A 23,052-nucleotide genomic window follows, 5' to 3' on the forward strand; every position below is an offset into this window, starting at 1 on the left:
AAAAAAAAAATGGATCAACAGCCTAAATGTAAGCTAAAAATTTGCAGCTTTGTTCAGGTAATAGTTTATTAGATATGACACCAGAAGCTCAAGCAAGAAATAAAAAATAGGTAAATTTGGCTTGATTAAAATTAAAATCTTTTGTGCTTCAGAGAATGCCATCAAGAAATTAAGACAGCCCAGGGGGGAGTTTTTTACAGATCATTTATCTGATAAAGGATCTGTATCCAGAATATACAAAAAACTCTTAAAACTCAACCATAAGAAGACACTTAAGGGCTGGCCAGTTAGCTCAGTTGGTTAGAGTGCAGTGTTGTAACACCAAGGTTAAGAGTTCAGATCCCAAAAATAAAATTAAGTAAAATAAGCCAGGCACAGAAAGAGAAATACCACATGTTCTCACTTATTTGTGGGAGCTAACAAAAATAAATAAACATACAAACGACTGTGGAGCAGGGGAGTGGGAAGAAGACACAACAATTTCTTGATTTTGTTGAGACAAATGAACAAATATGATGGTGGGGGGGGCAGGGAGGAAAAGGAGGAATTGGTAAAGGGACATGAAAATGGACTATATTGTATATCGATTAAACAAAAGGGTTCAGATCCGCATACCAGCCAGCTGCCAAAAAAAAAATTAAAGAATGGGCAAAGGATGAATAAACATTTATCCAAAAAAGATGCACAAATGGCCAGTAAGCACATGGAAAGGTGTTCAACCTCATTAGTCATTAGGGAAATGCAAATCAAACTCACAGTGAGATACTACTTTACACCCTCTACAATGGCTGTAATCAAAAGATAGAAAATAAGGAGTGCTGGGGAGGATATGGAGAAACAAGTCTTCATTCACTGCTGCAATGCTGGAGGAATGTAAAATGGTGCAACCACCTTGGGGAAACATTTTGGCAATTTCTCAAAAAGTTAAATACAAAGTTAGCACATGACCTAGAAATTTCACTTGTAGCTATATTCCCAAGAGAAATGAAAACATGTGTTCATATGAAAACTTGTACATGCATGGTTATAGCAGCATTATTCACAATAGCCAAAAAGTAGAAATACTCCATGAACTGGTGAATGGATAAACAAAATGTGGAATAGCCATACAATGGAATATTATTCAGCCTTAAAAATTAGTGAAGTATAAATACATATTACCACATGGATGAACCTTGAAATATACTAAGGAAATGAAACCAGACACAATAGGCTACAATGTAAGGTGATTCATATGACTTTTCCATTTATATGGAATGTCCAGAATATGCAGATACTTAGGGGCAGAAAAATTGGCAGTTGCCAGGGGCTGGGGGAGGAGAAAAAAGGGAATGACTGCTAATGGTTATGGGGTTTTTGGGGGGGGGGGGGTGTTGAAAATGGTCTGAAGTTAGATGGTGGTGATGGTTGCACAACCTTGTGAGTATACTAAAAATCACTGAATTGTACACTTTAAAAGTGTACACTTTATGGTATGTGAATTTTATCTCAATAAAGCTGTAATTTTTCAATAACATGTAGTGTCATGGATAGTGGTATGTATACCCATTTTAATAATATAGTACTCTGTTATTACTAGATTTCTCTTTTGATTGTTATAATTTGATTTTCTTTGCAGCAACAAAATGGTTCAACAAGTTCCAGAAAACATCAATTTTCCTGCTGAAGAAGAGAAAATCTTACAGTTCTGGTCCGAATTTAATTGTTTTCAGGAATGCTTAAAGCAATCAAAACATAGACCAAAGTATGTGTATTTCTTTGGTAAAGGTAGAGTCCTTAGGATTTGTCATTTCTTAGATTGAGTTCCATTAAAGCAGAAACTCTTTATTCATCTTTGTATTCCCAGAGTCTCCCAGCTCTCTGTATAGTGGGTACTTGTTACTAGATATACATTGAATGAATGAGTTCTTAATTATTAGGATAGACCCACTTTTTTAAAGAGGTCATCTGAATAGACTCTATATATATCACCTTCTTCCTTTCCACCTTTGTCATCATCACCACTCTCATTTAGCTACTTATCCCTAAATATAAGTACCCCATAGAAGGCTACTACAGCACTTCCTGCCTCTAGTTTCCATTCACTGAAAAGATCAGTCCTTTAATCACTGTTTTCATTATGTGTCTTCTCTGCTCAAAAACTTTATGAAATAGGTATTTATTGCCATATTTTACTGATGAGATAACTCAGGATCAGGATGAATAACTGCCTTAAGTTATGGGACTAATAAATGAAGAACAGTTAGTTGAAGGAGGTCTCTCCAGCTCTGCCATAACTGTAGCCTTTCTGAAGACAGTAATTATCTAATCAATTGTGTCTGAATTTCCTGATCTGCTGCTTTTCTTCTCCCTAAAGATTCTATTGTGACAGGAACTATCTATAGAAAGATATTGTCTTAAATTGTTGCTGTCTGTTTTAAAGTGACTAAATGTATTTTTATTACCTCTCTTAGATTTACTTTCTACGATGGGCCTCCTTTTGCAACTGGACTGCCTCACTATGGACATATACTTGCAGGGACAATTAAAGATGTAGTTACAAGATATGCTCACCAGAGCGGGTTTCATGTTGACAGAAGATTTGGATGGGATTGTCATGGCTTACCTGTGGTACGTTTGAGTCCTCAACCTTATAATGTTCTGATTTTTTATAAGCATTAGATTTCATCATGTGATACGTTAACGTATGATGAATTTTGACGATTTGTTAGACTTTTTCTTCATTTCTATCATATTTACAGTTCATTTTCTCTGTAGATTTTCTAAAACTAGTTGGTTTTTTTTTTAAGCTGTTTTATTTTCTAGAGTTACTTAGTTGCTGTTATTTCATAGGGCCAAGGATGTTAACAGTCTTATCCCAAACTTTCAGGAATATGAAATTGATAAGACACTGGGAATCAGAGGACCAGAGGATGTGGCCAAAATGGGGATCGCAGAGTATAATAGTCAGTGCCGAGCAATTGTAATGAGGTATTCCACTGAGTGGAAGGTATGTTGAGTTATTTTCAGTAGATTGGCAGGTTGAACAGCAAGCCACAATCAAATATGTTAGTATTTTTGCACCATTAAGTAGAGTAAGTAAAATATATAAATGGCCTACTATTTAAAGTTTTTTTACCAAATTAGTTTGTACCAAATTTAGGGAAAATTAGTTTCAGAAGTAGTTTTGTTTGTTTAAGGAATTAAGTCTAGGAGATTGTGTGCTTGAATTTAATGCTGAAAGAAGTTGTATAGTGAAGTCACTGTTGCATAACAGTTCCAAATGCAATTTTATTTCTTTGTGCTATCATAGGACAGTGGTAGCAATGCCAGTCTTGATAGGTGGTTTAACTGGGGTCTTCTACAGTTGTCTAAGAATCATTACTGGGCAAATAGATACCATCAAGATGGTTGCAAAATGCCCTAGGTACATAACTGAGCCTTAAGGAAGTCCTACTTTTATTAAATTATGCATAAAAGTACAGGTGAGTTGCGAAGCTATTTTGTAAGATACGTACTCTTTGCATTGCATTGTAGGTGCTTGTGACTCTTATTGCCTTGTTATCTACCTGCTCACGTTTCTGTTGGTCAGGATCTGCTGAACGTGGTTGGTATATGTCCTTCCACTAAGGAGCTAGATACCTTGGGACATTCCTTCAGACCCTCTGACTCTAACATGCCAGAGACTTTGGACAGGGAGCTTCCTATTCACTGAGCAGCTGGAGTCCCCATGAGTAGAGCCTCTAAAAACCAGGTTTTGGGGCTGGCCCAGTGGCGCACTTGGTAGAGTGTGGCACTTGGGAGCACAGCGGCGCTCCTGCCGAGGGTTTGGATCCCATATAGAGACCGGTCCGCTCACTGGTTGAGCACAGTGCGGGCGCGACACTGAGGGTTGCGATCCTGTAGCCGGTCACGAAAAAAGACAAAAAGGAAAAAACAAAACAAACAAAAAAAAAAAAACCAGGTTTTGAAAAGAAAAAAAAAAAACAAAAAAAAAAAAAAAACCAGGTTTTGTGTTAAGCATCTGAAAAATAAGATCTAGATCAGGAATATTGAGTATTTAAATGTAATTAGTGTGAGTGAGAAAATGAATTTTTAATTTTAACATTTAAATATTTCAGTATTTAAAATTTTAAATTAAAAATCACGTATGGCTAGCACCTACCATATTGTTCAGTACAGCTCTAAATCCTTAATTTACATAAAACTTGCTCGGATTGGGAGGAAAACCATTTTTAAAGCCTCTTGGTATTAGAATGTTAGTTATTCCTGAGGAACTTGTTACCGTATAAATAAGGCAAATAGACCAACGGCAAATATAAGAAAGAGTAGAAGATATCTTTAATAATGATAACATTTATAATGGTGATAATTTAGACTGAGTTGGTACTTTTGAGCATATAAAGTACTTCACATGAATTTTCCCATGTGACCCAGAGAGTCCTGTGGGTTGGTTAGGGTCCTGCTTGAGGTAAAAGTTGTGCCTTACCTGTGATCACATAGCTTAGTTTATGGCTCTTAGGCTTGAACCTGGGTCTTGTTATACAAATCTAATACTCCTTTTCTAGAGTATTATTTCAGGAACATAATTTAAGATTGAACTTAGACTTGGGAAATTTGTTTTAAAATATTACTTTTTTAGCTTTGACTAAAGTCAAAGGAATAACATGAAAAAAAGTACATTTTTTCCTCATAAAAATGTCATTTTAACAAATAGGAAAGAACTTAATTCATTTATTATACCAAGCACATAGGAACTGGAATATAAAGGTGAATTAAATAAAGGCAGAATTGAGTAAAGGTTCCCACCAATGCACTCTGTTATACAGCTGAAAGAGAAGAGAGTCATCACAGCAGAACTTGGGGTGACTATTACTGTTGATGTTTGCACAGTGCTTTGGTACAGTTCGCTTAATGCAACACGTTTAAGTGTTCAATAAGCTTTTGATTAACTAGGAGAGATACCTGATCGTAATCCCAGTGATGTGTACTTTCTAAACTGCTTTTGTAAAACTGCCCATTATATTGAAATCTAAACAGTACACCAGGAAAAAGTTGAAGAAAAAGCTCTGAAATCCCAATCATAATTAATGTGTTGGTAAAAATCTATTTTTTCAACATCTCTAAGAAATGTAAATATGTATACTGACATGTACAGTGTTACACCATTGGTACCTTATTGTACAATATGGTCTGTCAGTTGTTTTTCTTAGTCAACATTGTGTCTTGAACATCTTTCCATCTCAGTAGTTATTAGCACTTTTAATGTCTACATAATGTCTCGTTATACTAGTCTGCTGTAATTTACCAGCTAGCCTCCACATGAAGAGATATTGGTTTTTCACTTCTTTGGCAAACGAAACTTTAAACAGAAAATGGCATGAATGTTTACATTTAGGGGAAGAGAATTTTCATTATGTAATTGTAAAACTCTCATCTCTTGCTAGGTGGGTCTTCAAACAACTCTATGATAAAGGCCTGGTTTATAGAGGCGTGAAAGTCATGCCTTTCTCCACCGCATGCAACACTCCACTTTCCAACTTTGAATCGCACCAGAATTACAAGGTATGTGAAATGCTGAGACGTCATTCAGCGTTGAAGTATGTATGTGGAACCAATGGTTATGATCATAGTAAGTATTCCCAAGTAGTCCCAATATGGAGTGTTAGCCCAGCCATTAGTTAGAACACTTCTTACAGAGTGCTGATAATATTACCAGTCACTGTTACTAAGGCTCTGTTAAGATTAAAAATGAGGGATTTGTTTACCCCCACTGATTTATGGTGTATCTTAATGTTATAGTTTTTTTGTTTGTTTTGACCATATTTTTGTGCCTCTCTCTTTGCTTAATAAGTCCAGCTCTGACATACTTCCCTCCAGACCCCATTTCTTCAGGGTTACTGGTTTGGGTGATTTTATGCCTTTTCTGGGACCTTATAACATCATTTATTTGTTAAGGGTATTAGGAAAAAAATTAATTTGGGATGGTGAATGGTAATATGATCTTATCTCTGAAGAAATGGACTCACTTGCTGTCGCTGGTATGATGGAGGTGTTTAGACATATTTGGTGTTTACAGAGTACACTACCACATCTAGAAAGATAGTAAACCACAGTGAGTCTTCTGAAACAGGAAGTAACTGTTCTCCTTTGTATTCAGCTGTTTTCATTTTTGAGAGTTTATCTAATCCTCTGTTTTTAAAGGATGTTTGCTTGTTTGAAATTCTTGTTTCGTGGCCCAGGCTTGGAAATGATATGAGTAAAACTTGCATTTCAGAAGCACATTTTATCTCATAGAATACTTTCACATATCTCGTTTGATCTTTGCAAATCTGTGTGAGGTGGGTGTGATGATTCCTATTGTCTCCTAAGTACCTTCTGTGATTGTGCTCACATTTCGTTGTTGGTTTTTTGTTTGTTTGTTTTGGGTTGTATTTGTTTAATAAAATATTTCAAGCACATAAAAATGTAGAGAGTAATATGAGTATAATAACCACCTGGGTACCAAAGCCTAGCTTTGTCAAGTCTTACCGTGTGCTGTATTTGCTTACTTTTTAAAAACAATTTAACATGGGGAATCTTAAGCACACACAAAAGTAGATAGAATAGTGTAATTAATTTACTGTTGACCACGGCTGATCCTAACAAACACACACACCACACACACCCCTCCTGTTCTCCTGTCCACACACACCCTCCTTCCTGTTCTCCTGTCCTCACTTTGAGACAAATTTCAGACATCGTATCATTTTATTTTATTTTATTTTATTTTTGTCTTTTTCTGTGTTTCTCCTGTCCTCACTTTGAGACAAATTTCAGACATCGTATCATTTTATTTTATTTTATTTTTGTCTTTTTCTGTGTGTGTCCGGCAACGGATCGCAACCCTCAGTGTCGCGCCTGTACCGGACCGGACCGGCAACGGGATCGCAACCCTCGGTGTTGCGCCCGCCCCTCGCTCAGCCAATGAGCGGGAACCGGTCTGTATGTGGGATCCGAACCCTCGGCGGGAACGCTGCCGCGCTCCCAAGCGGCGAACTGTAGCAGTGCGCCACCGGGCCGGCCCCAACATCGTATCATTTTATCAAGAAGTAATTCAGAATAGATCTTTTTTGTTTGTTTTGTGCTTTTTTGGCAGCTGGCCAGTACAGAGATCTGAACCCGTGACCTGGGTGTTATAAGACTGCATTCTAATCAGCTGGGCTAATTGGCCAGGCTAGAATAGATCTATTATAGATAAGGAATCTCTCTTTTTTTAACCTTACCATATTAGCATTTATTATTATTACACCTAAAAAAAAGAAGTCACCATGAGTCATTTTTAATATCCTGTAATTGTTCAATTCCTGGATAGCATCAATGTGTGCATTTCTAATTGTTTCATAATTTCCCCTGGAGTTATTTTTCAGTTTTCAGTTGTTCTGAATCAGGATCTATCAAAGGCTCACGCATGGTGAAACCTGTCTCTTAGGTCTTGTCTTAGTCCGTTTGTACTGCTATAACAAAATACCTGAGACTGGGTAATTCATAAACAATAAAATATTATCTCTCACAGTTCTAGAGTTTGGGAAGCCCAAAATCAAAGCACTGACAGATTCAGTGTCTGGTGAGGGCTGCCCTTGGCTTCCAGGGTGGTACCATGTTGCTGTGTCCTCACGTGGCAGAAGGTGAAAAGGGCCGAAAAAAGTGCCGAGCTAGTTCCCTAGGTCCTTTATAAAAAGGTCTAGTCCCATTCATGAGGGTACAACTGTCATGACAATCGCCTCCTAAAGACCCCACCTCTTAACACTGTCACGTTGGGTCTTAGTTTTCAACATATGAATTTTAGGGGCACATAGACATTCAAACCATAGCAGGTCTATTTTAAATCTGTAGGTCTCCCTTTCCCTCTCCCCATCCCTCTTTTTAATTCTTGGCAAATCGTTGTTTATTTAGGTAATGGGTTTTGTCTTACCTGTTTCCCATAGTCTGAATTTTGCTAATTACATCCCCATGGTCTAATTTAACATGTTTTCTGCCTTCTATATTTTATGTAAATTGATACTTTGCTTATTTGTTTTTTTCCTTCAGCATGTATGTCATTACTAGATCCCAGTATCTGATTATGGTTGCTTTTTGGAGTGTGAGGTAAAAATTTGCAATTAAGTGCATAAATCTTAAGTATACTACTTGATGTATTCCAATAAATACATCTTTTTAAAGACTGTCAGATATTACAGATAACCATTGATTCGTTTTACCTGATTTTGTGCTTTGTGTAAATGGAAAGGTCCAATATGTATTCTTTTATATCTGGCTTCTCTCACTCAATTTTAGGTTTGTGAGTTGTCCATGTGGTATGCAGCTATAGATCTTTTGTTCTATAACTGTTCTGTATAAGTGAATATACTAAAACTTATTCATTTGTTTATTTACACCACCTTTCTCATTTGTTTCCTGTCTTACATCCTGAAAGGTAACCCCTGTGCTGAATTTGGTGTTTTTTGCTGTGCATATTTTCATGCTTTGTCTACATAAATAAGTATCCATAAACAGTATATAGCATTATTCTGCATGTTTTTAAATACCACCATATTTTTTCTGCACCATACCTTTTATGTGAAGTATTATTTTATTTATTTATTTTTTTTTTTTAAAAAGATGACCGGTAAGGGGATCTTAACCCTTGACTTGGTGTTGTCAGCACCACACTCACCCAGTGAGCTAACCAGCCATCCCTATATGGGATCCGAACCCGTGGCCTTGGTGTTATCAGCACCACACTCTCCCGAGTGAGCCACAGGCCGGCCCTGTGAAGTATTATTTTAAAGATTCTTCATATGATCCAGGTAGTCTTGAGTTTATTTATGTTTACCTACTATATAGTATTTCATAAAACAGACAAAAACTTATGCATTCTTTTCATAAACATTACAGTAGTTTTGAGGAACATAGCCCCTTTTTTTGATGATAATATTGCTACAGACATTTTATAATATGAATCCTTGTGTATTTATACTAGAGTTTCTCTTGGGCAACTATATTTTTCACATGTTAGGCCCTCATAATAGCTCCTAGAATTTTCAAGTGTTACACTTTTCTGTAAATAAGTTCTTATGGGAAAAGGGTCAAGAAGTATGTAAGCAAATTTAGTTATAGGAGAAAGCCTTCCAACTATTTCAAAAGGTAAACATCGTTACCAGGTTATGGTACATAAGAATCAATTTTTTTTTTTTTTCGTCTTTTTTTGGTGACTGGTAAGGGGATCGCAACCCCCGGTGTGGTGTCCTCCACACCACGCTCAGCCAGTGAGCGCACCGGTCATCCCTATATAGGATCCGAACCGCAGCGGAAGCGTCACTGCACTCCCAGCGCCGCACTCTCCCAAGTGTGCCACGGGGTCGGCCCAGAATCGATTTATTTTTGATGTGACTGAATTTTTAGTTTTTAGGAGTCTAGTCATTTTGGATTAATTATGGAGTTATATGCGACGACATGTTCATTATGAGAAAAAAAGTATATACCCAGTACCCAAAGGCAATCGCTATTAATGTTTTATGAAGTTTTCCTTTTAGCGGTTTTTTTCTTGTTAGATTCGTTACACTGTATAACTAGAATTAATCATTTTTTACATTTTAGTATTTATTACCTGGTTTAATAATAAGATGACATTTTTTGATTCCTCCATTTACTAGTGCTTTATCCATTTTTGTTGTTGCTTTTAACTTATGGTTGAAGTATAATACAAATACTGAAAAGAACACATTTCTGTGAACTTTCACAAAGTGAGTACATCTGTGAAGCCAGCACTCAGATAAAGTTAAAAAAAAAAACAAAAAACCTTAGCATCCTATCAGAATTTCTCTCTCTTTATGGTCCCTTAAGGAGGTTAGCCCTCCACCCGCTCCCGCGTACAGTAACCACTGTACTCACTTGTGACACATTGATTCGTTTGCCAGTTCTATACTTTATATAAATGAGCATGCAGTCTGTGGTGTTTTGTGTATAGCTTCTCTTGTTCAACGTTGTGAAACTCATCCATGTTGTGTGTCATTGTAGATCATAATTTTAATTACGGTTAGTATTTATCCATTCCACTGTTGAAGGACATTTGGATAATTTCTGGTTGTTGGCTTTCACAAATAGTGCTACTGTGAACATTTCAGAGCTTGTCTTTTGGAAGCATATGTACACGTTTCTGTTGGTTAAATAGCAAGTAGTAGAATTATTAAGTCATAAGACATAGTTGTATTTAATTCTAGTACTGGGGTTGGCAGACTTTTTCTGTAAAGTACATATTTTAGGCTTTTTGGATTAAATGGTCTCTGTCTCATGTACCAAATGGTCTCTGTCTCATGTATCAAAACCATCTTTAGCACACTTGCTGTATGGAAACCAATGATGAGCCAGATTTGGCCCCTGGCCATAGTTTGCTGACCCCTGTTCTAACAGGTACTGGCAAATAGTTTTCCAAAGCAGTGACACTGGTTTATACTCCCACTGGACATTTCTGATTTCCTTGTATCCTTGCTGTTGTGGATTGAATTATGTCCCCAAAACTCACTGAAGCTTGAACTGTGTTCCCCAAGTTTTATGTATTAGAGACTTGGTCCCCACTGTGACTGTTAAGAGGGTGAGAAATCCTATTATGGTAATTAAAAGGTGGGGCCTTGAAGAGGTGATTAGGTTGCAGGACCATGAAGTAGTGAATGGATTAAAAATGGTGGTCAGTGGTGTGGTTTGGAGGGTGAATGAGGAGGTTACTCTCTGCTCTTTCTGCTCCCACCATTTTGCAATGTGAGACCCCTGGGTCACTGTCGCCACCAGCAGGTGGACTTTGGGCTTCCCAGCCTCAGAAACTATAAGCAATAAATTTCATTTTTCTTTATAAATCACCCAGTTTCAGGTATTTCGTTATAAGCAACAGAAACGGACTAACACACTTTCTCATACATGGCATATTCTTTTTTCATTTTAGCTATTTTGATGTATTCTTTGTATTAATTATACTGGAGGTGTTTATTTTTGATTGAGAAAAATTTAATTTTTACGTAGTTGCATAGTTACAGAAAAGTTGAATTCTCCATACTCTTCATCTAGATTCCCTCCACATTTATTTTATCCTTTTCTCTCTTTTCATGTGGGTGAGGCACAGTACCCTTTAAGAGTAAGTTGCAGACAGGATGGCCCTGTTCCTCTAAATGCTTAACTACATATTTCCTAAAATCCGTAACATTCTTTTAAACAATTGAAATTAGAAAATTAATGTTAATACCATGTTATCTTATCTTTAGATCTTATTCAGGTTCTAATTGTCCTAGTAATGTTCTTTATAGTAAAACAAAATTCTAGATCATGTGCTTCATTCATTGCTGTGTCTCCAGCCTTCATTACTCTTAAACTCTTCCTCAGTCTCTCTCTATGTTTCATGATACTGATATATAGGAGGGATACAGATGGGCCAGTACATTTTAGTATCCCTCATTCAGGTTTGTCTGATGTTTTACATGTGAATAAGAGCTCCTTTTTCTCATGGCAGTTTATTTAGAATGCATTTGGTTTGTGTTCGGTAATGATTGGTTCTACCTTAGAACTATTTATTTTAAAATCCTTGATATTTTTGTGTTGAAACATTGTCATAGAGTTATAGCCAATTTTTAATTTAGTGAGCAGAATTAATATTGCCTTAATACAAATTCTTTTTTTTTTTTTTTTTTTTCGTGACCGGCAACGGATCACAACACTCAGTGTCGCGCCCGTACCGGACCGGGACCGGCTACGGGATCGCAACCCTTGGTGTTGCTCCCGCACCTCGCTCAGCCAGTGAGCGGCCGGTCTGTATGTGGGATCTGAACCCTCGGCGGGAGCGCCGCCGCGCTTCCCAAGTGGCGCACTGTAGCAGTGCACCACCGGGCCGGCCCCATCAACAACTACTTTTATGCAGACAATGTTTCATAGTCATATTATAAAGCATATAACTTTATAATTTCTTTTAATTTCCTTGATTACCAAATTCAAGTGTCTGATTTTTCAGTATGATTCTTCTTGATATTTGGGGGAAAAGATAAATCTGTTTTATAAAGCAGTTATTTTGTTGACCTGACTCTTCATGGACTTACTATAAAATAAGTTTCTATAAAATAAGTTTACTATAAAATAGTGAAAATTCCTTTATGTATTCCTGTTGATAAGTTGCTTTAAAAAGTCACCAGATGTCCTAAAATGTTTTATATTTGTGCCTACTAAGGTAATTGTTAAAACATTTTTTTAAGTATTTAAAAGTTTTTATTTGGAATTTCTTGCTTTCTATTTTCTTTTTATAAATGTGACAAATAGTTTTTAAGAGCTCAGTTTGTTCTAAAGTTTTATTTATTTTATTCCTCTTTAGGATCAGTTTCTTTTTCTTATGTGTATTATTATGGACTTGTAAAACAGTACTTTATCTTAATTTACTTCAGGATGTTCAAGATCCCTCAGTATTTATAACTTTCCCTTTGGAGGAGGATGAAAATATATCTTTAGTTGCTTGGACAACTACTCCCTGGACTCTACCTAGTAACCTTGCCCTCTGTGTTAATCCAGATATGCAGTACGTGAAGATTAAAGGTAAGTGTGAGCCTGGGTACTTAACGATGAATGTGGATAAAATAAGTTTATATTTTGGGAAACTAAGAAAGTTTACTACATTTCTTTTTGAAGTAAAAATAGAATTCTTTGAAAAGAATTTGACTTAATCAGAAAAATAACCTCTAAAATTTTTTTTTTATTTCTGATTGAAAAGTAACACAAAAATTAATACAGAGGGGTAAAAAGTAGAAAGTAAAATTTCATTGTAATATCCAGTTTGAAATATGCTTTTACACATCATGACCTTATTACAGATGAATAATCTAAGATTCAGAAATGTGGCATCATATCATTATTAGGAATTGGTACCAGAATTTGAGAACTGTGTGCTTTTCAAATATTCCCTGGTAGAGAGTTATCATAGTCTCAAGTAGGCCCTTTCCATAAAGAGATTGCTATGGAAAAAGAAGATTGGTACTTTGTGAACAAATATACCTTCAGGTTTGAACAGCTTACGGGGAGCAAAAGGAGAAAAAGAGGAAAAATTGCCAGAAAGAAAGCTATGATGTAGCTGCTATGGAAAACAGTGTGGCATTTCTTCAAAAAGTTAAACAATTTCCATATGACCTAGTAATTTCATTTCTGGGTCACAAATGAATTGAAAGCAGGGACTCGAACAGAAGTTTTTATACCCACATTCATAGCAGCATTATTCACACTAGCCAAAAGATGGAAACACCTCGAGTATTCATCGACTGGGAATGGATAAACACAATATGATATTTACATACAACCTTTAGAAGGGAAGAAATTCTGATACATGCCAGAACTTGGATGAACCTTGAAGACATTATGCTTAGTGAAATAAACCAGTCACAAGAGGACAGATAATGTACAATTCCACTCATATAAGGTACCTAGAATAGTCAAGTTTACAGAGAAAGTACACTGGTGGTTTTCAGAGGCTGAGAGGGGTAGTTATTGTTTAATGGGAAGAGTTTCAGTTTGGGATGATGAAAAAGTTTAGGGTATAGATAGTGGTAATGATTATATAATATTGTGAATGTATTTAATGCCACTTACAAATGGTTAAAATGATTTTTTTTTGGAAAAGCTGTATTACATTGGTTAACCTAATTCACAGTAGCTTGTGCTGGCAAGAGAAGAATATTGAGAAAGGGATGGGAAAGGATTGGGGCTCAGAAAAAAGAGAGGGAGGGAGTTCTTTATGTGGTTCTCCCCTTGGAACAGATAGGAAGGACCAAGAGCTGGTCTCAGTGATGCCTACTGGGAAGAGCTGTTGTCCACACAGGGGCCTGGCTCAGGTGGCTCCAGCTGCTTCTTTGAGACAGGTCAATCCCACATGCACATTTTCCCTGTGTCACTGGTGAGTCACTGGCCATTCTGTAGTGAGCCTGATAGCCTTAGGGGCCATTCGACAACGATTTCAAGCATGTCATCACTCTGCTTGCATACGACTCTTCTACTTGGCAGACCACGTATCTGAGTTTTATCAGAAAATGTGGTCTTCACTTACAACAAAGTTCCTGTGTGATCAGAGCTGGGGAATAGCATCCTTATTTGTAGCAAATTGTCGATGAATTGCAAAGGCCTTAGCAATGATCTGTAGATATTATTTTTCCCATAATGAACTGAATATATGACATAGGCTTTAGTAAATTCTTGGGTATATTATATCTTATACGTAGGAGTTTAAATTGGCCTAGGTTTTTGTAGGGCACTCTGTCAGTATCAAGTTTGAAATGTTCTTACATTTGTTCCAGCTTTTCTATTCCTAGAATAATGTCCTCCAGAAACACTTCCAGTAGGGGTACACAGTAATATACAAGGCCATTCATTATCCCAGTGTTCATAGTAGTGAAAATTTGAAAGCAATTTAAATGCCTATTAGTCAATTTGGTAGAAATAACTCGTGGTACCTCTGTAAAATGGAGTCCTATAGAGCTAATAGTCCTAATGAAGAATATCTATATGTACTAATATAGGGAAAGATGTTCACAATATATTAGCTGAAAACAAGTTAAAACCTGTATAGAGTATTACTTCGTAATTGTTTTAAAAAATATAAAGACATTGCTTACTTACATACAGATTTGTTAGTATTTGCATTAAAAAATATGTGGATGAATAGACACCCAAATGAGAACGTCTGAGATGGGATGAGATTAATGTTACGATTTTTTTTTTCCTTTTTTTGTCTTTTTTCGTGACCGGTAGCGGGATTGCAACCCACGGTGTCGCGCCCGTACCGTGACCAGCAACGGGATCGCAACCCTCGGTGTCGAGCCTGCACCGTGCTCAACCAGTGAGCGGACCGGTCTCTATATGGGATCCAAACCCTCGGCGGGAGCGCTGCCATGCTCCCAAGCGCCGCACTCTACTGAGCTGTGGCATTTCTTCAAAAAGTTAAACAATTTCCATATGACCTAGTAATTTCATTTCTGGGTCTACTGAGTGCGCCACCGGGCCAGCCCTAATGTTACGATTTTTAAACATTCAAATATATTACCTTTGGAAGGAAAATATAAAGATGAATTTACTAAAAATTGATAATAGATGTGATTAATAATAACTACCAGCCACCTACCTGCATTTAGTGTTTTTGCCTTTTCATGTCTTGGAAGCAGGGTACCACAGTGTTTCTCTGTGAGTACTAGGCACACTGGTTGGAGGTGATACAGGAGCTCCTCAGGAAAAAATGATGCCTGGTGCATGTCTTTAGAGTCATCCAAAATCTGAATATCACTGAAGTCCACTTTGTCCTGTGTTCTCATAGATGTTGCCAGAGGAAAATTACTCATTTTAATGGAAGCCAGATTATCAGCCCTCTATAAATTGGAGAGCGACTATGAGATCCTTGAAAGGTGAATATTTAAATAGTTTGTGTGTGTCTGTTTCTGTCTGTCTGTCTTAGTTTTAAAAAGAGAGAAGCTTTATTATCCAAAAGCTGTATTACTCAGGTTCAGTTTTAAGTACTGATACTAATAAGCATGTTCTAGTCACATGTTCCAGCACTAATGAGTAAGGAGCAAGCAAACAAGAGGGAGTGGGGACTTACGTAGCTGCACTCTCATTTCTTTAATTGTAATCTAAATGTGAGTTTGCCTTTCTCCATTTTCTAGATTTCCTGGTGCCTATCTCAAAGGCAAGAAATACAGGCCCCTGTTTGACTATTTTGTGAAGGTAAGCTTAGGGACTGTTACTGCAGGGCTCTCGACAATCCATTTATTTGATAACTTGAGCAATGTGATGATTGGAATTCACATTGTGTGGTTGTTACATTATTTATATTTATGTCCCTGAATCCCAAAGTCTGCTTTAGTATTAAAATCAAATTGTGTTGCCTTCTTGTTTTAATAATTAAAATCATTCCCTGCTAGGAAAGCCCTGCACATAGCTGGCAAGTAAGACTGATGCTGGTAGCCCTGTGGGGTTATAAATGGGTCTTGACAGGAGTAGACACTGATTCTGGACTGGGCCTTGCTTACCCAGTGGAAGATGCAGTTGCTCAGAGTGCTGTAGAAAAGCCAGAACAGAAAATACTGCATGGATTTGGACAGCCAAACATCATTTCTTCAGAACAACAAACCCACCCTACAGTCCATAATGTCCAGCAATAGGCAGAGAGATATCCTCCCAATAGTTTGATAGAGAAGTGGAACAGGCATTGAAAACGTTGACTGTCTAGAACGGGGGGGAGGTGAAAGGCACGAAGGACTGGCTTCCATGCCTTCAGAAGTATGGGCTCATACTCACCGTGAATGGGAATAAAGGAGTGTCCCCACTAGATATTCCTGTTTTCCTGGTAAATCTGGGGGAGGATGCCTGTATGAGTATACTTCTTTTTCATCCCCATGTTACCTCAAATGATGCAGTGGTTCTAGTACCAGGTATTGCAACGATAAGTGCTGGAAGCAGGGATAATTCCTAAGCAAGAAACTGCAACTATGTTTTTAAACCTTATGTCAGAATTCCTAAGGCCCTGATAGGGGTAAGTTGCACCTTCAACTCCATCTGCAAAATCGGGGTTAACAGTGAATGCAGCTACGTTGCCTAATGGTAAAAATAGCCCACCAGTTCTTTACCTATTTAACCTTGTTCTGTCTGAATAGTAGTGGACTAAGAGGAAGGCACTTGCTAGACTAGTATTGCTGCCTACAGTCTAGACAAGCACAGTGGCCAAACCCAGTGTCCCTTCTAAAAGGTAGAAAAGTTAAGGATAGTATCTGAGGGTAAAAGAAGAAACAAATGGATTATGTAATGAGGGAAATCCAGTTACATTAACACCCTCAAAAGAGGCTCAGAGCAAGAGATAGTGTCTTTTAGCTCAATTGTGCTAGGTGTCTAAAAGGGTAAAGCTACTTGTTTGGGACCACTTCTGACTTTGGAACCTAACAAGATTGAATGAAAACCAGAACACCTGATTGGTCTGACCCTAGGAGACATTTTCGTCTGATATGAAAGACTAAACTAATTATTAATGACTGAGTGAAACTATGGTAATGTGCCAGTATCTTTTCAGTTGTATATCTTTTTTTTTTTTTTTTTAAAAAGATGACCGGTAAGGGGATCTTAACCCTTGACTTGGTGTTGTCAGCACCACGCTCAGTGAGTGAGCGAACCAGCCATCTGTATATGGGATCCGAACCCGTAGCCTTGGTGTTATCAACACCACACTCTCCCGAGTGAGCCATGGGCCGGCCCTGAGTTGTATATCATTTTGCTGTAAGGGATCCATATTTGAAAATTGGTTGTTGACTCTTCACCTTCCTGAGTTACAGACACTATTGAGAACCTGCGGAAAGTCCAACCTTCAGAAAAACACACATGGACACACTAGAAAGAACTTTAGGTTAAGTCAGGGATCCGTCTGGAAAATGCACTCAGTACATATTTAATTAAGGTACATGACACCTATCCACTGAAATATCTGAGACTTTCAGTGAATTTTAGACAGGTACTACAAATTCTTTGACTTGGACAAAATCATCTGATAATACACTTAAAATGGAGGTGTTCTGGAATGTCAGGTGAAGGTGTGACAGTAGGCGCTGCATGGGAGGCAGCACTGCAGCTCTGCTGACCTGGTATGGAGGCCACCCAGCCTTGTCTTGGTAGGACCCAGAGATGGACCCTGAGAGGGGAGATCAGTGGAGCTTTCTTCCTTTGCAGTTACAGCCAGTGAGATACTTCTGGGATCACTGAGGGTCCATCTGATTCCGAGGACCCAAATGTTCTCTCTCCAGGTTTAAACTATTGAAGACACACCTTTTAGCATCTGTCATACCACACCTCAAATATTTCAAGGTGATTTGGGTTACAGCAATTAAAATTTTATGGTAATTTTTCAAGTTTAGTTTTAAGTACCAGAGAAGCACAGTGCTATGATATAGTTGAAAATAAAATTGTATTTGGAATTAGAAGACCTTGTTTCAGGTCCTGACTTGATCACTGTTAGTAGTATGATTTGGATGAGCCATTTAATCTTTGTTCTGAGTTTGCTCATCTGTGAAATGCAAATAGAGCCAGAATATTTTTAAAACATGGGAATACTAATACCTTTTTCACAAGATAGATATTAAATGTGACAGTCATTTGTGACAGTACTTTTTACCAACACAGACTGGTAGAACAGCAAAGGGCCATTTGGCTGAAACAAAGGGTATAGGGAAAGAAGAGATGAAGGTAGAAAATGTAGGCCTTCTAGCATTATATGTATTAACTTATCCTTATTGCAGTAGCAAAAAAAATCAAATTGGACACATTTTTCTTAAGTCTTGCAGTGGGTGGAGTACCTGTAATGAGAACGTATTACTTTCACCTCCCCCACCTGTTTTTTTCAAGCTTTGCCATTTATGACTGAATAATTTGAGCTGGGTTTAAAGGAAGAAGAGAAGCAAAGCTTATTCGGTAATCAAAAATGTACCAGGAAGTAAATAGGGAGCACATTTTCTGAGACTGTACGCTAAACTGTATGCTGGGGCAAGAGTAGGGTAGGGAGAACTAATGAAAAAAACTAGTTTTGTGGCTAAGGAAATTAGAAATTTTTATCTGTAGGTCTTCAGATTATTATTTCATTTATAAATGAGAGTCATTATTCATAGAAAAGATGTATTGAATTAACATGTTTGCTACCAACCTGAATTATTCTGCCTTTTCTATTTCTGAAAATAATTTATACGTTGAAAGTTTTCTTGAGGCTCTTACCAAAGATTTATGAGTTAACATTATGGTACAGCAATGTCTCATTCATTCTTTTCCAGTGTAAAGAGAATGGTGCTTTCACTGTGCTTGTCGACAACTATGTGAGGGAGGAAGAAGGCACGGGGGTTGTGCACCAAGCCCCTTACTTCGGTGCTGTGAGTAGCATAAGTCTTATAAACATATTTGAGAAGTAAATGTCAGTGCCCGCTCTTCATGGGATGCCGAGTCGTGTGTCTCATCACACTCTTCACTCATTTAGACCAGGGGGGCCACACATGCTGTAGAATAAACCAGCCCTCACCTTAAATCATGGCTTTGCCACTAAAGGGCAGTACCTGGGCAAGTTTCTTAGCCTGTCTGGACTTCCTTTTCCTCTTCTGTGACGTGGGGTGGTACTACCTGTCTATTGGGACAACTGTGAGGATTCAACGGAATCAAAAACACGTGGTGTTCAGCTCATGTAAGAGTAAAGAGTCCCTCATGGTCACTGCCGCCAGGGTACCTCCCATGGAGCACCTGCGAGCCCCTCTGAGCTCAACCATTTTGTCGGTGAGAAGGCTTTGAAATGTGACTTTGTTCTCGGGGGTAATACCATTAGTCTGTCTCCATTTGTCATTTTGCTTTCATGCTTAATCTCTGCAGGGATATTTATTACGGAAATGTTCAAACATACACAGAAGAAAATATAGTAAATCCTTATGTTCACATCTATCTCCGTTAATTATCGACATTTAAAGAATCCCGTTTTACCTATCTTGTTTTCTCCCTCCTTCCCTCACATGTCTTATATTCTGGCTGGAGGATTTTGAAGCAAGCACTGAACATCATCTCTTATCTGTACAACTCCAGATGCATCTCTGACTGATAAAGACTTTTACGTTAATGTAGTCACCATACCATTGTTATTCATACCCAATAAAATAAACATTTTGTTTGTTTGTTTGTTTTTGTTTTGCAGCTGGGTGGTACAGATATCTGAACCCTTGAGCTTAGTGTTAATCAACGCCATGCTCTAACCAGCTGAGCTAACTGGCCAGCCCCTAAAATGAACAATTTCTTAAAACCACCTAATACTTAGTTCGTATTCACATTTGATGGAAGATTCTAAATAATACTACTTAAAGAGTTTTAGAAACTAATCAAATATCAGTTGTTCATAATAGGGCTGGCCAGTTAGCTCAGTTGGTTAGAGTGTAGCCTTATAACAATAATTTTAGGGTCAGCTAGTGTGGCTACTCCGTGATAGTAGATAATAAAAAGATAACTTCTTGATTTTGAATTATAGTCTATTTTTTCTTTCTAAATGTGGGTATTTGTCATTAACGATCTTTATACCTCATGTCTCTGTCCTGAATGCTATGCAGGTTAATGTTATAGAAGGTCAATTCTTTAAACTACAGCCTTTTACCCCATTTGGTAAACATTTTTGAGAGACCTACTGTGCTTGTCTTCACCAGGCAATGCGGTGTGTGATCTGTGCAAAATCTATGCACTTGGGTGCCATCGTGTTCAACTTACATGCCCACGTCACACTGTGCCAGGTGGCTTCAGCACAGCAAGAGGTGAACATATGTCCAGGCTAGCAGCACATCAGCTTTCCAGTTTGTCTTAGAGTCAGACCAGAGTGTTGTTTCACTAACCTAAGACAGTCTCTTTAATTTTAGATTTAGGCAGCATAGCACAGTGGAAGACCCTAGACTTTGGAGCCAGGCCATTTGGTTTTGAATCCTAGCAGTGCCATATCGCAGCTGAGTTCTTTCTTCATGCCTCTGCTTTCTCATCTGTAAAATGGGACAATTGCGGTTCATGTAAGGGGAGCACCTGGTGAAAACCTACTATATCTGTCTACCTTCTTTGCAGGCTCATTGTGAGGTTTAAATGAACTGATTTGGTTAAGTGCTCACAGCACTGTCTGACATAGAGCTTTGTAAGCGTTTGCTCTAATTGTCATTAACACTCTTCAAAATATAGTCCTGAAGCATCATGGTGTAACCTAGTGAGCTGTGCCCCCTGAAGCCCAGTTTACTTATTTGTAAAGTGCATGCTTCGGATTTAGATCAGTGTGGCCATCCTTTGTGGTATTTCTTGACAGGATGGAAGTCCATGAATACATCAGGCTTCATGCCTTACACCTATATGTACTTTTCATTTTGCAGATGTACATGTGTGCTGCTGTTACAAATCAAATTTTATTCAGTTTTAAAATATTACTGTGTCAACTGTCTTCTTAGTGGATACTCTACTGTATGTGGGGGTCTGTGAAATAGTGGTTGGGAAAACTGGGCAGGATGGTCTACTGTTCAGCTCAGAGGCTCTGATTCTCTGAATGGGTGCTTGAGTTAAGAGGGTGATGTTGATTGCATGTGTATCAGAATATTGAAAAATCTCCTTATGAATCTGTCACCTCATGCTTACCTTCTTCCCCATACCCATATTTAGGCTGTTTTGTTCTTTGCTCCCCCTCCCCCCTTTGCCTTTTTCCAGGATGATTATCGGGTCTGTGTGGACTACAACATTATTCAGAAAGACTCACTCCCTGTTTGCCCTGTGGATTCTTCAGGCTGCTTCACAGCAGAAGTGACACATTTCTCGGGACAATATGTGAAGGTCTGTAATGTGCTTGACACAGAAGGGTGTTGGTTCCATTGTATTTCATTCATCAATCAGTTTTTCTTTTTCTTTTTTTTTTTTTTCCAGTGGGAAAATTAATGCAACTCCTTATAAATCTTCCTCATCATTTATAATCGTATTATAATTCATCCGTGAAGTTCTTTTCATTTCGTTTTGTTTCAGCACATAAAATCAGCAAAGATAGATAGATATTATCAGCTACATTCAGAGGGCCTAGTATCCGTAGATGAAACATGTGTACTTTCCGGGTAGGAGTCTGATTTGTATCTCATGAAGTAGCTTTGTGACATTGGGGTAATCATTTTTGATTGAAACTTCACTACCTCAAATATTATAGAATGTTCTTAAAAAGTACTTAAGGTTATACAGTGACTAAAAAATGGACAGAGTATTTTTTAATAATTTGTTAGTTGTGCCTTTTATTCATAACAAAATACCAGATTTTAATAGTAGATTGTTACTAAGTATTGTAGGGTGTTTTAATGGCTAAGTTTTAATTTTTTCAACAGGATGCTGACAAAAATATCATCCGGATCTTGAAGGAACAAGGCCGACTTCTGGTTGCCGGCACCTTCACTCACAGCTACCCTTTCTGCTGGAGGTGAGCATAAATGAAGACTGTATTTATAGCTAGAGCTTTGTATTTGTGATGTCTATCTCATTTGTACCTTTACAGTTAGTGTTTGGAAACTGCCTTCTTATTTCATGTTTAGGAGAGTTTTATAAAGTTGTCTCTTTTCTCAGGAGTTGTGTGAGAAAAATAGACATGTATAAATCTGTTTTGTGTTGGAGCCACATTTTTTAGAATGAGGAACATCTCTAACATTTTGTAATAGAATTTGATAAACTTAATGGGATATCAAGTTTTCATATAAGACCATGCTGTAAAGATGTGGGTAAAAATGGAATGTCCAATAGTATCATATTCAGTTACCACATTTCCTCTCCCATGCTGAAGCTGACATCATTTCCTTGACAGTTGTCACCGGCAGAGCTATATTTTTCTTCCTAGTCTTGTTTTCTTATTAGCTTTTGCTTTTCTTCATATCATGGAGGGAAATGAGCGATTTTGAAGACTTAGATGTTTGTATTTGTAATAAAAATTAATATTAGCAGAAGGCCAAGTAGGTGGTGGTGCTGTCAGTAAGGGACTAAAAGTCAGTCTTACCCCAGGTGCCTGTGTGTCTGTCTGACCAGCTACGTCTGTGTTTCTGCTTCCCAGGTCAGACACTCCCCTTATTTACAAAGCAGTGCCCAGTTGGTTTGTGCGAGTGGAGCACATGGTGGACCAGCTACTGAAGAACAATGACCTGTGCTACTGGTGAGCAGTGAGATTTGTCTCTTCATACCATCCTTTGTCAACTGCAATTTATTTGGTTTACAGGATGGAATGACTTTGGAAAAAATCTTGCTGCAATCTCAAAGTCTTTTAGCCTTAAATAACAGTCATTTTTAGGATGAACATTATTTTTGGATGTACCTGCAAAAGCCATTCATACTTACTACTGTTGGTACTGGAGTCAGTGATACCTCATGCACTTGGCTTCATGGAAAACACCTAGGCACAGAAGACTTTGCTCTCCCTAGCTGATAACTGACCCTTAGGTGATAGCCCAAAAGGTGTCACTTCAGCCTCTGCATGCAAAATGAAGCAAGGCTTGAATCTCTATA

At 37.8% G+C, this 23,052-nt stretch overlaps 1 protein-coding gene across 1 annotated transcript in view; it reads left to right on the top strand.

Annotated features, from left to right (window-relative positions):
* Positions 1-1,618: 1,618 nt before the first annotated feature.
* Positions 1,619-23,052, top strand: part of IARS (isoleucyl-tRNA synthetase) — an 81,179-nt gene continuing 59,745 nt past the window's right edge. The window contains exons 1-12 of the mRNA XM_008589342.1: positions 1,619-1,744; positions 2,454-2,610; positions 2,870-2,989; positions 4,419-4,438; positions 5,352-5,544; positions 12,417-12,564; positions 15,323-15,410; positions 15,669-15,729; positions 18,810-18,905; positions 21,235-21,357; positions 21,891-21,982; positions 22,604-22,702. Of these exons, the coding sequence (XP_008587564.1) occupies positions 1,626-1,744; positions 2,454-2,610; positions 2,870-2,989; positions 4,419-4,438; positions 5,352-5,544; positions 12,417-12,564; positions 15,323-15,410; positions 15,669-15,729; positions 18,810-18,905; positions 21,235-21,357; positions 21,891-21,982; positions 22,604-22,702 (1,316 nt within the window). The 5' untranslated portion in view covers positions 1,619-1,625. The remainder of the gene's footprint in view (positions 1,745-2,453; positions 2,611-2,869; positions 2,990-4,418; positions 4,439-5,351; positions 5,545-12,416; positions 12,565-15,322; positions 15,411-15,668; positions 15,730-18,809; positions 18,906-21,234; positions 21,358-21,890; positions 21,983-22,603; positions 22,703-23,052) is intronic.

Source organism: Galeopterus variegatus, unplaced genomic scaffold (assembly GCF_000696425.1).
Source record: "Galeopterus variegatus unplaced genomic scaffold, G_variegatus-3.0.2 Scaffold5385, whole genome shotgun sequence".
Lineage (NCBI taxonomy): Eukaryota > Metazoa > Chordata > Mammalia > Dermoptera > Cynocephalidae > Galeopterus > Galeopterus variegatus.